This window comes from Rhea americana, unplaced genomic scaffold (assembly GCF_003343005.1).
Source record: "Rhea americana isolate MKP2758 unplaced genomic scaffold, rheAme1 scaffold_86, whole genome shotgun sequence".
NCBI classification, from domain to species: domain Eukaryota; kingdom Metazoa; phylum Chordata; class Aves; order Rheiformes; family Rheidae; genus Rhea; species Rhea americana.
In genome coordinates, this window is record NW_028187044.1 from 2,570,043 (window position 1) to 2,584,659 (window position 14,617).

Genomic DNA, 14,617 nt, shown 5'->3' on the forward strand with positions numbered 1-14,617 from the left:
TTTTTTAAGTCTATGTCTTGCAAATGAGCAGAAATAAAGAAGAATGACTGTGATCTCTAGGAACTGATGAACAGTATCAATTTTTTTTCAAAAGAAGTATCTCAGTCAACTTCCCCTGTTTAAATTCTACCGCTTATGTGGTACTACTGTGTGTTAAGGATCTGATCTTGTAGTAGTGGCCATGTCTTGGTGTGAAAATGAAAGATATAGTTGAGTGTTACTAATGTGTTGTTAGTACTAGAGCCTTTCTCATCAATTACTGCCCTGTTTCTCTCTCATGTAATTTGAAGAATAAGGAAGCTACATTCAATAGTTCCACAGAAATAGAACAATAACCAGTCTGTTCTTTATATTTGATTGAGAGAGATGATGAGAAAAAAATAATATTGTCGTTTATCCTGCCTCTGTACTAAATATATGCCATAGTAATATTTTCTGGTAAAATTCTTTTTTCGCCTTTTGCTATTTTTTTATGCAAGAAATTAGCAAGAATATTGCTAGAATAAGCAAAAAGCTTAAGAGGTAAATTCCATTTCATCCTTTTCTCCTTACTGAAATGACTGACACAGTAACAGTCCTTGTCCTGTATTGATGGATTACCGTATTTCTTCCGTCTCCTGGGTTTATATTTGGATTGGGATCTTTTAAGTCTTTTTTGTACTGCATTGCAGTGGCATAGGTAGTGCACAGGCAATCAAGTGCACTACAGTCCCTTTGCCAGAGGAGCCCAGGTGCCAGGCTGCGGGAAAGAAGACAGGAGTGAGCACTGATACCTGTCTGAGTTGCTTTGACTGTCRAATGTGTCAAACACGCTAAGATTTRGTTTTTATTTCCATCTTTATTTTTGTTTTGTTTGCTTTCTTGTTTTTACAGTTTCTTTGAAAAGATAAATAAAGAGGTTCGCTGTTGTTGCTGTTTGCAGGTTTCCAACCTGTACCTGTACGACAGCGTGCTCATGCTGGCCAATGCTTTCCACAGAAAGCTGGAGGACAGGAAGTGGCACAGCATGGCCAGCTTGAACTGCATGCGGAAATCCACCAAACCCTGGAACGGGGGACGGTCCATGCTGGAGACTATTAAGAAGGTGAGAATAAAAAAACCCACTTGTGCAAGCAATTGAAAGAGTGGTTTCAGTTCTACTTGGTATTAGCTTCTGGGAAGGTTTTTGACCTCTGTTTAACTTTTCTTTGATTTATTTCAAGCAAATTATTTACAACTACTACAAATTACTTACAGTCATTAAACAAGCAAATGATTTATTACRATCAAATTACACACACTGCTTTGTTGCTCCAGTAGTGTGTGCTCTCCTCCTGTTGCTATCATTGCTACCTACTGTAGAAGTAATGTGATTAGGAATAGGCATAGAGATTGATGTGTGTGTGCATCGTAATGATTTCCCCAAGAGAAGAACTTCACTAGCTTGTGGAGTCAAGCAGCAATGACATTTGAGACTTACGTTCAAGGTACTGCAGCTCAACTAGCTTTGTAAGTTATCCGAGTATCTTTAAGTATCTATGTGTATACTGGAGTCCAGGAAAAAAGGCATGTGATGTCAATAAATTCTTATTAAGAGTTAACACTGACTCACGGTGCATTGAATTACTCAAATATTGACAGTACTGTGGCTTTGCAGGTGCATGGTAACTTCTTCTGTGAAAGATATCTGTTCAGAAATATGAGGAGAAAAAAACACATTTTTTTTTTAAGTATACTTGCTTAAGCAATTCTTTAGGAAAAAACAACCTGTTTATCATAATCATCATGTAATGATGAATGTTCTGCTTTAGTGAAATGATGTGATTTGATCAGATGTTATGTTGTGCTCTGACGAGTCCTTATGACACCGTCTTTGGTTTCCTAGTTAACTCAATATTTAGTGTTACTCCAAGCTGCTTTGCTGCAACCCCAAAGTCAAACTTGGTGATACTTTTACAGCTAGTTTTAATAATACAAAACAAACAAAAAATTGTTTTCCTTGTGTCCCACTTCATAGCACAGAAGGCATTACTCTTTCCTCTGGACCAGGAGATCATGCCTTTATTTTCGACCTGAGACCTGCCCTCACCAGCTGTGCCAAGAAAGCTATTGCCTCAGGCTCTACCACGGTCCCCCCTGCTTTTCTTTGGCATCTGTCTTGGTGAAGGATAAAGACCTGGGTATTTTTGGATGTGTCAGTGTGAAATTAACTTTCTCAGAGGAGTAGCTTTTTTTTTTTTCTGAGGTTGTGTTTGAGCTGTTGAAAAACCTGCAACTGCCAGGTTTAAATTTCCTGTAAACATTTGCAAAGCAATTTGACATATCTTCAACAGAAAGGAATGTTTATAACAGCAAACCTGTTCTATTCTAAATTTTTTAAAAATTGTTTCCTTAGGGCCATATAACTGGGCTTACTGGCGTTATGGAGTTCAGAGAAGATGGCGCCAACCCTTACGTTCAGTTTGAGATACTGGGCACTAGCTACAGTGAAACATTCGGCAAAGATGTGCGGAGGGTAAAGATATGCTGTTTTTTTCCTCTCTCTTTTTTCCTCCCTTTAAATAATACACATTTTATTTCACAGGAGAAAACACTCTAAGAATGAGTTAGTGCTTTTGCTGTACCAAAGTAATTTACTATAAAAATAATATTTTCTAATTTCTTACACACTTAAATCTTGAAAGCTAATTTTATATTGCTAAGCAGGAGACTTGCAAATTGTTCTTGCATGTGCAGTAACAATAGTGTCATAACAATAATGTAAACATAAAAATAGAATTATGTAGCCTGATGTTTTTTAATGTAAATTATGGTATAATTGATATAACTGACACTTATCTGACTGAGGATGTTAACTGAAACTGTAAGTTACCTAAACATACAGAGACATTTCAAAATAGAGCAACTGTAAGTATTTTGGGGGAAAAAAGCCCTAGAGAAGGTGATTTCAGCCAAGGATGACATACCAATGCTAGCTAGAGGAAAAGAGAGAGCCCGCGATTAGAAGACAGAGTAGTTTCATAGGATCATGAACATAAATTATCATGGTCTGAAGAGGCTACCTAGGACATGTTCATATAGAAAAGTTACGCCAAAGAAAAACGCAAAACTCTAAAATGCACAATTAGCTTTTGGTCGGAACCCAACCTACAAAGTGTCCAAGCAAGGGTGGCTGTACTGGTGTGTATGGTTGAAATACTAACATTGCCAGTATATGGTCAATGGTACCTACACTAAGTGGAGTTGAGCAAAGAGACAGAATTCCAGGTAGAACTGAAGTTTATCAAAGTTGCCATTTGTTTCTGTGTTTCATTTTGATTTGCTTGAATTACACCAGCCTAGATGGCAAAATATCAGAGAACTTGTCTATACATTATCATCTTAAAAAGTTAAAGCTGAGATTCTCTCAGAGCCTGATTTTTAGGCTGGCATGAGGGTTCTGGACCAAAGGCTTGCAATGGATATTAGGAAAACAACAGAAGGAAGAGAAGCATTTGAAATGCATAAAGCTGCAGGTCATATAATTGAAAAACCTCTCAAGAAAAAATGTCTCGAAAGACTTTAGATTGACCAGGCCTCCTCCTGTATTGTCATGAGAGGGAAAAGACTGTTTCTCAGTCCACTTTACTTCATGTATAGAAGTTCTCTACTGCAAATGAGGAGGTCTCACTTCTGAAGATTAACTGAAAGATGAGAAATTAAGGTCATTTTGGAGACAGTGTTGTGTCTTTAATAAAGCAGAGTTGGCTTAGGAGACCTAGGAAGCAAATCAGGTGCATAAACAGAAGTAGACACCTGAGTGTGTGCACAGGCATGGATAAACACAAGTATTGAGTACCTCGTGAGATGCTGTGGAGTGTCCTGCTATGTTTCCAGCTGCCACTCCAGAAGAGCATGACTCTGCTGTCAGTGCTGTGTTATCCTGGCAGATTTCTGGGATATCATGGAGTAGCTTGACTTTTGTTCCATATGGATAGAAATTTCCCTAGTGACTTTAAGTCACATAATCACTTTGTGCTTCGATTTCCCTTTCAGCAAAATTGGTATAATTACCAGTTAGAAGAGGTTTGAGGCTTTAGAGGGAAATTATGGTGTGTGAGTATACATTATTACTTTTATTAGGATGTGCATTTCATATATGGTAGCACATACACAAAAGCTCTCACTTTGGTATGCACAGGGTACACTGACCAAGAGGGGATGTAATCCAGATGTGTGAAGTGGAGGTAACTAAAATATCACTCAGAAGAAACAGCAGGGCAAAGAAATGGGGAAAATGACTAACATGACTAAGTTGATACTGTACAGATCATTTTTGATCTATACATTCTATACTTACCAATTTAGCATGAGCTTGTTAATATAGGAAGGCTCTTTGGATGTCAAATGCAGAACCTTATACAGTTCCAAAAATGAAAGGGAATATAATTCTGAATGTATAAAAGCTGTTAGTTGTGGAATACTACTCTGAGCTAAAAGGAGGTTCTGAAAGTGATCCTTTTAGCCTAATAGGTGGAGAGAGTAAAAAATCAGTAATGTGCTAGAGCACATACCCAGGAGTATTTAGAAGAATTTGGAAAAGGTGATATTTCTCAGAGCAAAGCTACCGCTGGAACTACTGGAATTCAATTATTTTGACAAGCTGACTTTGTATTATTACAGCAAAGATGTGTTACAGCTCAGAAGTACTTCTAAAAGCCCAGAAAGTCATACTTTTCACCTTTATATTAATTAAGTAAGAGATCAATTCTGATTTATTGTCGGTTGTTTCCATATCGTGATTTTTTCAGATTTAGCTGTGGAGGGACAGAAGAGCAGAGGACCTCTGTGTGGTTTTCCTTTCCTCTTTATGGAGAGCTTTCACAGCTATTCATCCCTGCCCTGATCCTACAAAAAGCTTCACACTTACAATCTGTTCAGGGCAGAGCAAAAGAATGTAACATTGAGTATTAAGCCTTTTAGGGATGCCAGTCAAAAACTAATATATCGTAAGACTCAACCTCCCTTAGAAAGTTTCTCAGGGAATCATTTCCAGCAGAAATCTCCTGGGAGGAGGTCCAAGGTAGTAACCTCAGTCTGGCAGGAATTCACAGGACCTTTCTGGGGAGACATCTTGGTGCTCCTCAGTTGACTTGGGATCTGTTTTTTTCTGCAGGCAAAATTGTATTTTTCATCCCAAACCAGTGTGATACAATTACGAGATACTTTCCTTCTGTGTGCCCTCTCCTTCCTTCCCCAGTTCTAAGGCTATGTTTTCGTGGCAAAGGGAAATAATGGCTTTTGTGGCTTTTGTTTGTTCTGTTTTCCATTGTTTGAGAAGACTTCAGTGAAGGGGAGACTACAGAGAGCAATCTTAGTCATTTGGTTTAAACATAAAATCTTTACATTAAAAACACCTTTTGAGAAGCCAAGCTGTATTTCCAAAACACTAGCATGTAGGGTAAATCCCTTAGGATCTATCACCTTGCTTTACAAAGAACTCAGGTGATTGCCTTCTACTCACTGTGGGCGAGTGGAGGTTGAAAGCATGCTGTGTTCATGGTTAAAAAAAAAAAAAAGAAAGAAAGAAAGAAAAAGAAAAAAGAGAGATCAGTGTGATGGTTTAGCAGGGCATTTTAAAATTGAAGGATAAGATTTTCAGAGAAACTGGAAAGTGTTAAATGCCAAGAATTGATTATTTCCAGTATGATTTAAGTTTCTAAAGCCTATAAACACCTTTAAAACTACCAACCTGAGCATTTGCATATAAAGAAAAGAGTTAACTAGAGATAAGAGATATGGGAACAGTAAAAAGTAGAAAACATAATAGAACCTGCTGGAAAAAAAATAAGCTAATAGCTAATGCTAATGTCTAATATGCTAATAGCTAATGTCATGCTAATGTTTTAAATAAAAGGAAATTTGAGAGACAAAGAATGAAAGAAATATAGAGGAAGTATAACTTGGAAAAACAAGATAAAGTGGTACAAAGTGTTCAGGTGAAGCCTAAGGAGCAGCTAGGATGTAGCTAATTGCCTATTATGCTCAAAGTCCTTTGAGACCTTTGAGGTTTTCATTTGTAGCTCATAAAAAAAAAAAAAAAAAAAAAAAAAAAGTCTTTTCATTTCACCTCCTGTGTCCACCTCCCATGTTAAGGATGTCTGCATCAAATTCATCACCAGTCCTAGTTATGATAATTGCAGGGTTATGCATCATCTAATGCTCTAGCTACGAATTTTAAGAGAGTTACCGGCAAGCCTGTTTCTTTCTGGTTTAATTTTTATTTATTTGTCCTATAGTCATTTATTTTTTATCTACAAGGATAAGAAAAGCCTCTCTGTTATTTGTTATTTTCAATGTCTTCGAGCTTAAGCTTCCTGAGCTGTCAGTTAACTCCTAGCACTGCCAGTGGCTAGGTGATGATTAACAAGTTACTTTGCACTGACTCATCTTCCCGTCGGTAGTATGGAGTTGAGGGCACTTGCCTGCCTTGGAAAGTGTTTCGAACTCCRATGGAAAACAGGACGATAGCAATACTATCATCAGTAAATTGAATGAATCATAGTATTGAAGAACCATATATTCCCAAACGTAGGAGAGACTGTGATCCCTTCAGGGCTTGTCTGCAGCGGTCAGTGGAGAAAAGTGTCCTGCTCTCACAGGACAAGGAACCTGGCGTGGGGAGGGCAGTCGGGACTGCCATCGTTCCCTCCCCAGAGGACACGTGTGTGATTAATCGTTATTAATGCAAGCCTTGCTGTAGCGTTCTGAACATCTGAAACTGTTCGTATTTCTTACATTTCTGCACTGGAGTGAATGCCACGCAGAAACGTATTTTAATAATGCAGTGGTGAGAGAAAGATAAGGGAGTCAGGACCCGCTAACGGAGGGAGCTAATCCTCGCGGTCACTAATTCGCAGTGAACTCTAGGGCTGTTAACCTATTTTCTTATCGTTTGTGCATGTGTAAAGAGGGTGCGAGGGCCATGAACTGCCTGTGCAGGGACGTGATTAGGCTTAGTTAATGCTTGTAAGGAGCTTTGAGATTATCTTCATCATCATCATCCTTGGCAGCAAGATCTTCTGCAAACCTGAAATGATGATGTGTTTTAGCATATTTTATGACAGGGATCATATTTGCTCTTTAAGCAATTTGCAATTGTTTCCCAGGCTAGCTGGAACAAAGGCAGAATTAGCAGCTTGCACACATGCTGTATTTCATAAAAAACATTCTGTTCAAAATGATGACATTAACCATCGGTTATTCATTTATGTCAGTTTATATGTTTTCATTTATTTTATTTTTAATTAGATTTTATTGAAATACTGTCTGCTTCATAAACACTCACACTTGTTTCCTTCAGGACTTTTGAGGCAGATTGCAGAAGTTCCTGTAAGTAGTTTTCTGATATGCTTCACATTTGTTGAAATCCCATTTTTGAAATCTGATGAAATGATTTAATGCTGATTGTTACCTGTAGAGGGATTTCGTTGTTGTAATGATAAGAAATCCTATGCTTTTTACATATTTTTTTGGGAGTCTGCAGTATTAAGTGCTTTCACCTGTAAACCAAGTTGCAACTTATGCTGCTAAAAGATTATGAACCAAAGAGAATTATCTCAGGTAGTTACTACTGTAATTGAATCAGTTTTATTCATATGGAAAAATACCTAAATAACTTGCCTTAGTTTAGATGTAAAACAGATACCTGCCTCCTGTTTGAGCACTTCATAAACATACACTGTGATATGGTAGTTCGGTTTAATGGGTTTTGCCAAGGTCCCTTTCAGCTAAAGGCCAGGACTGAAGTCTTGACTACTTGTGGTCATTAAAGACCCCCTTACTAAAGGGAAGGTGTAACAGCCCTCACATTCTAGGGGAAATGTAATTTCTTCGTATTTACATTTAGTTTAACTTTCTCTTTTCAGCTTAAGCTGATTGAGTGTCATGGTAGGGTAATTTGGAAAAGCAGTATTGTGATTCATGCCATAAATGCTCTAGATTTTTCTTCAGTTTGAGACTGTATTTTTCTCAAAGTAGTAAACTTCCTTCATTTTTAGCTGTGAATTTCTCTATAAGGCGGATGTAAGGAGTAAAAAAAGAATGTAAATTTCATAAGTTGAATTATTCATGGTGAAAAATACAGCTGTGCATGTGTGTGCACATGTGTGTCCATGATCAAATTTTAAACCATGGAAGAATGCTATAGAAGAGATATGATGAGCCTGAGTGCTCTTCCTGAAATGAAGTGGGGGCCTCTGTTTGCCTGAGTTCTGCAAATTACTTTTTTTTGCATGTGAAGTATATTAAGTTCGRTATACTTTCATTGTGAAATTATAGCTGAATTACTACACTTGCTCTCTGAAATGTAGACGAGCAAGTTCAGAAATGTTTTTCATTTGCAAATATGTGACACACAGTTGTTTTTAAAGTATTTGTCGTTTTGTTTCCTGGTTTGGGAAAACGATTGGCGGTGGGACCCATACTATTGCGTAAACTTGTGTTTGCGAAGAGGAAATGCTGTTTATATTTGCAAATACATCGATGTCAAGCCGGAGTAAAAGGGATGTCTTGCAGAGTTTGGCTGGTATTCCTCCAAGCATGAGTTCTTGCTGGTGTTCTCCTTTGCAAGATCGTTTGTCTGTTTATATGACATTTTTTCAGCATGAAGCTTGAGGCTAGATTTTAAGAAGCAGCTGTTTCTGAGTTGTGAGATGGGCCAGGATACCTACAGCAAATAAGACGTTTTGCTGAGGTTTCCGCAGCCCCCGTGCACTGCGCGCTGTCCTCGTGGGCTTGGAAATTCCAGTTAGTCAAAAGTCAAATATTACATCAGACCTAGCAGGTCATGATGAATCCTGTGTATAACTTTCTCTTTTATAACACATATACAATATTGCATAGAACTAGGACGTCAGGCATTGTTAAAATCAGCCTTTTAACAGCAATGACATCTGTAATTATGGAGTTTCTAACCAAGCTCCTATAATTTATTGATGGRTCCTAGGAGAGTATTCAGAAAGGGATGAAGAGAAAATCACTTTCCATAGCTCAGCTTGTAAGGAGCTCTGCAATAATAAGCTCGTGTGTGTGCGTGTGTGTGTGTGTGTACACATGAAAAAAAAAGTTATTTCTGAAGGGAAACAGGGCAACTTCAAGGTTTTGTGAGCTTAATAGAAAGAAAATAAGAAAATATTTGGAAAATGCTTCAGAAATTATTTTTACATTTTTGGAAACCTAAAGACAGAGACTATTTGCTATTCCATTTTGTACAGCATCAGTCTGGAAGAGGAACAATAAGCCCACTGCTCCAGAATAAAGAATGACAGTTTTTTGTGATTTCTTGTATTTCCTGCCTAAGGAATCATGAGTCTCTGAATCATGACTTTCTCTTAAAATTTCTCTTAAAATCACACCAAAACCAAAAGAATTTTCTSTGGGGCATCAGACTTGCTCTTTACCGTAGTATCTGCTTAGCAAAATCAGACTGAAAGATATAAATGATGATACCAAAATGCAAGCTAAGTCATTTTAACTAACAAATCAAATAGACGTTATCTTGGCTTTTGTAAATACATAAACTAAGGGGATTCTAGCATCTCCTCACTTCTAGCCTGATTTTGGTGTCAAGGACAGTTGCAAGGACTGTATATCAAAGGAGACCATGCTCAGTTTCCTTTCTGTAACATTTGAAATGAATTTAATTCTTCTGTGTGTTGTTGTTGTGTTACATCATCTGGTAAACTGCAAGTACGTGCAGGTAAAAAACATGTTTTATAAAGTAATTATTACATCAGCAATAATTTTCAAATCCAGGTTAACTATATCCTGGATATAGTTATCTTTTTATTGCTCTGAAATATCCGGTGACAGATTGACATTTAAATGAATATAGTTCAATTTATTTGCTCATCCTACAAAATCGTAGTTGTGTTAAGAAAAATGAAAAAAAAACAGGTTTTTATTCATTCTTGTTAAACGAAATTAATAGAAATAAAAGTTAATTATAATTCTATTTCTGTTTTTGCTTTCCTTTGTGCTATTTCATGCCAGATGATACTAGCTTTACATCAGCAAACATTTTCRCACACAGATTTGTCAGAAGACAAGTTTAATGGCAAGGTGCCTTAGAGGCTGGCCCTAATGGAGAACGTGAGGGACGTTGAGGTCGCAAAGTGCCATGAACTCTCTGAGTTGCTGCAGCTTGGTTTCTTAACTTCATTATGTTTTGAAAAGGATAACCTCAGTGCCTCAACTTGCTGTTGTGTCTGAGTTCTGGTTAAACCTCTCAGTCTGAGCCGGCCAGGTCGCTGAAATGCCAGTACTTGGCAGAGCTTGCCTGTCGCTGTTCCAGGGAATCGCTGGCAGAGCCGCCTTGCAGTCGAGGACTTTGGGCTTCCAGACCACCCAGGAARCAGTCGAACAAGCATTTAAAGCAGGGGCAGTCTATAATCGCCGTGAACCTGTGTCTAACAGAGTTATAAAATATGCCTGAATGGGTTCTGCGGTATCTCTGGCGGTGCGGGTGAACCAGAGCATGCAGGTTAACGCGCACAGATGTCATCTCCATCTTCTCCACTTTGAGGCAACATGCTTTTCCTGGAATGGAGACGATGTCGGGGTGGATAGTAACTCTCGAAACGAAAGGTGCTTTTTGAGCGTGCYGCCTCTGCGGCAGGCGGTCGTGTCGTGGGGTGTTCGTGCTTGCAGCGTGTTAGCGAGCGCGAGCCGTGAGCGTGCAAATAGAACGCCCCCGCCGCAGGTCCGCTCGCGGGAAACGCTTTCAGGTTGCGTATTGGCAGCAAAATAGATCTGTTTTAGTAATATTTAAATGTATTTAAGTGTTTTCCAGCATAGAAGACGTATGTGAGCGGAGAATAATAATAATTAAAAGTGTTAACTGTGTTTAGAGCCGATTCTCCGTGTGTTGCCGTAGGCTGCAATAGCTATTAAATGGAACAACACGTTTGTATCCTGCTTAAAATTAGATGGGGGGGGGGAACCCTTGGGTAGTGAGGTTTGCCAGAATCCGCTGTGGACGGGGATTGTTGGGAGCGATTTCCGGAGGCTGACGCTCCGAGGGGTCGCCGTGTTCGCCCGCGGAAGCCGCGCTGTGGCCGCTCTAAGCGGGAGGCGCGGTTGGCACCAGGCTGGGCGGAAGCCGGGGCGGAGGCGACTTCGTCGGTGGCAGGATTCCAGGTCACGCTGCGCCTCGAAGATCGCTGACGACCCGCGGCGGCAGCCGGCTCTGAAGCGGGGCTCGCGCACCGCGAGGAGCGGCTGCGCCTCGCTGCCGGCCGCCGCGCCGCCCGGCTCCGAGGGCGCCCGCTAGCTCAGCCGGGGCCGGCGCGAGGCCCGCGGCCCTGGTGGCCAAACCCGCTTTTGCGGTCAGGATTCTCCCTTGAACAATGAAATAGCTGTCCTGAAATCGAGTTGCAAGCTGCAAACGCGTCCGTTTGCGCCCGGGCTGCCCGCTGAATCCTCACCAGCAGGGTGCTGCGGGGCGCGAGGTCTGCAGGGTGCCCGCAGGGTTCTGCCTGCCGGCTGAAGATGCTGTGAAGCACCCGCAGTGGTGCAAATCTCTTCGCTTATTCGTTACTAGCTTCTGCGCTTTGCTTTGGGATCACTGGATGAAGGATGCTGTGTTCATGTAGTTCTCCAAATGTATGGAGTAAATCTCTTTGAAACAGAGTACTTCTTTAATGTAGTGGAATAGTTACTTTAATGTAGGAGAACAGCTCCAAGCTGCCAGCAGCTACTTCGCTCGCAACAGTTTCTCTTCTCCCTTGTGCATTGCCAAGTCCTGTGCAGTTTGCTGGTGAGGCCTGAAGTCCTYCCAGGTATTGGGCTTTGCTGGAAAGGGGATGCACTGGGAACRGCAAATCCGGGGAGGAGCTTCTGTTATGGTGGAGGAGAAATACGTTGCTGCTCATTGAGCCAAGCAGGTAGTCAGATGCAGGCTTTTCTTYAGGGAAAGAAACTGCATAAAAATATTTAAATCTGTCATCAAAGCTCAGTTTTCTCAAGTATCACAATAATCAAAAGTAAATGGGCTGTGGTAGCAAAGTCCTCTCAGCCAGAAGAGCCACGAGGGCTTCGCCCAGCGCAGTGCTTGCGGAGGGCCCTGGCTCCAGCTGCTGAGGAGGTTCCTGCGCCCTCTGGGCCGGTCCTCCTGCCCCTTCTCCCAGAGCCACGCAACACCGGGAGGGCAAGCGGCGAGGCGGATCCTGCCTCCCACGCGCGCTGTGTGCTGGGGCAGCGTGGCTGTGCTGCGGGTGCTGATGACTCTTCCRTGTTACCTGCCCACCAACAGCCCCAGGACATCTCATCCACGTCTCAGATTAATGTCTGGTTTCTGCAGCTCGACCYGCTAGATCTACCTGTCTTATCTATAGTAACATCTCCAATTCTAAAGATTTTATCCACGGATAAAATTCATTACCGTGTTGTGAGAAAAGTGAGTGTATTTTAAAATAAACGATTGAGATGATACCGTCTAGAAATAGTATCTGGCTGAWACCAATTCCTGTGTGCTACCTTCTTTAAGAAGCGAGGCCTGTTATCTAAATATATACAAGGTTGACAGTGCAGAAATAGGTATTCCTCTGCAAAGCAGGCTAAAGCTTTCCAAATACAGCACTTGGGAAGATAAGTAACTGAATGAACTGCAGCATTTAGACCCTGGAGCCTTAGCAAACCAAAAAAGTAATACTGGCTAAGTACAAGAATTGGCAATTGCTTATATGGAGGGGGGAAAGGGGTGGGGAAAGCCAATGTGCAGCAGCTAGGAGTGTAGATGCTATTTCATACTGTGAGAGCATTTCAGTTTGGGGTAATTCTAGGGCTATCTATAATATCCTTAAAGCTTCATGTGCAATTTGTTCTGTCATAAGATGAATAATRTAGTGAGGCATAAGACAGCAGGTGCTGAGCAAGATTCCTGTATCTGTCTGTCTGTCTGTCTGTCGCTATGCTGAATCTGAGCTGAGCACTCTCTCACCCGCTCTGTTCTCCTCCAAGGTCCCATTCRGTGCTAATCTCCAAGGCCAGTGCAGAGCTATCTGCGTGTCAGAAGCATCTGGAGGTTATGCTTTGGTTRTACCAAGAGCCGCTCAGATACGTAACTATGTCATTATTCGGTAATACATAAACCATGTAGTTGCGTTATGTTTTCAGAAACCTGCTAGTATAGTATTGCCATCCTGATAGAAAAATRCTTTAAAAAAGCAAATGTCAAGAACATCCAGTATTGGGATTCCTGGAGGATATTCGCTAAGATGGGGAGGAATACCTCTGTAGATCAGGTGCAAGGTATGTTTTTGGACTTAAAAATGTTCCAGTCTAGGTGTAACKAGCACTGCAGCTGTTTCAAACTCTGATTAAATTAGTCTGAGGAATGAGGAGGGAGAAGCTCACTTTGTTGTCGAACCTGAAACTTTGTTTTGTTCTTGAGACTACTAAAATTTAACTGAAAGATAGCACAATTTCTGGCCCTTTCCTTCCTCTCTCCAAAGTTTTAAAATAAGTAATAGAGAATGGGACATTTCTTGATAGCTTTTCTGAACTTGTTTTGTTCAGAAGGTCATTTCACAAGAAATTTTAAGAAGTAAGTTTGTTGCTCCGTATTTTTATTAGGGCAAGTGAAGGCAAAAGAGAAYGCAAAACTTACTTTGTGAGCATGTGGGGACTGCACTGAGCTTTTCTAATTACTTTTCATTAACGCTTTTTGGGTTCTGAGTGTGTGGAGGTGGACTTATCCTTGAGAGACTTGCCAAAAAGACATTTAGCATCTAGAAGAGCTTTTTTTTTATTTGAACACAAATAAGAACACAGTAACCAATGAAATGGAAAGCAGAGACTTGCTGCATGAGGTAGCTTAAAATGCAGGAGTTTACTCTGAACATCCCCTGCTGCCCACAGTACCCATGCAGTCTTTTAATAGAACAGAGCATGCCATTATGTAGTGAAAAGAGAGATTAAATAGATGCCATCCATTCCACAAATCAATATGGCAAAGTAGAATTCAGATCAATATTGCTTTACTCTGTGTTTCTCTRTTCTAAATCTTGATGGAGGATTTGGGCAAAGGCTAATGAGTTGTTCCAAGATCTATAACTATGTGATTTTAAGTGCGATTTGATTTCATAAAAATGTAAAGAAATGCCCAGTCCTAAATCTAAGAAGAAGGGAGAGAGAAGTTTTCATTTATATTTCCGTTATTTATGTAATGTACATTTTGCTGTGGGTGGCATTACAAGATTTCTGAGCATTCYCAGTTTTGCTGTGTCAGCCATAACTTGCCATTTTCATAACACTTTATCCAAGATGACTCCTATTTGAGAGTTTTTAATTATCCATATGCCATGATATTCCTCCGTTCCCACTCCTGCTTTGAAATAATCAAGATGCAGTGCAAAGCAGTCATTTGTTGTAGCTGGAAGAGAAAAGAAAAAAAAAGAATAAATGGAAAATATAGATTGGACTGCTTTTTGTTAATATGTTCAGCTTTTGGTGAGAGTCAGATTTCATAAGGGAAAGAGTTTAAATTAGACTACAGAGGCATTTTTCAGAATTAATTAAAATTCTAAGGCATTAAAGAGATCTGACTTTAGAACAATTACTGCAATTATATTAGTTTTCCAGTATAATTTATTATGAT

General features: G+C 40.1%; 1 protein-coding gene across 1 annotated transcript in view; it reads left to right on the forward strand.

Moving 5' to 3' along the window:
• The window catches only part of GRID1 (glutamate ionotropic receptor delta type subunit 1), a 492,844-nt gene that overhangs the window by 394,796 nt on the left and 83,431 nt on the right, over nt 1–14,617 (forward strand). Inside the window, exons 6-7 of the mRNA XM_085323688.1 lie at nt 923–1,084; nt 2,375–2,494. Of these exons, the coding sequence (XP_085179814.1) occupies nt 923–1,084; nt 2,375–2,494 (282 nt within the window). The remainder of the gene's footprint in view (nt 1–922; nt 1,085–2,374; nt 2,495–14,617) is intronic.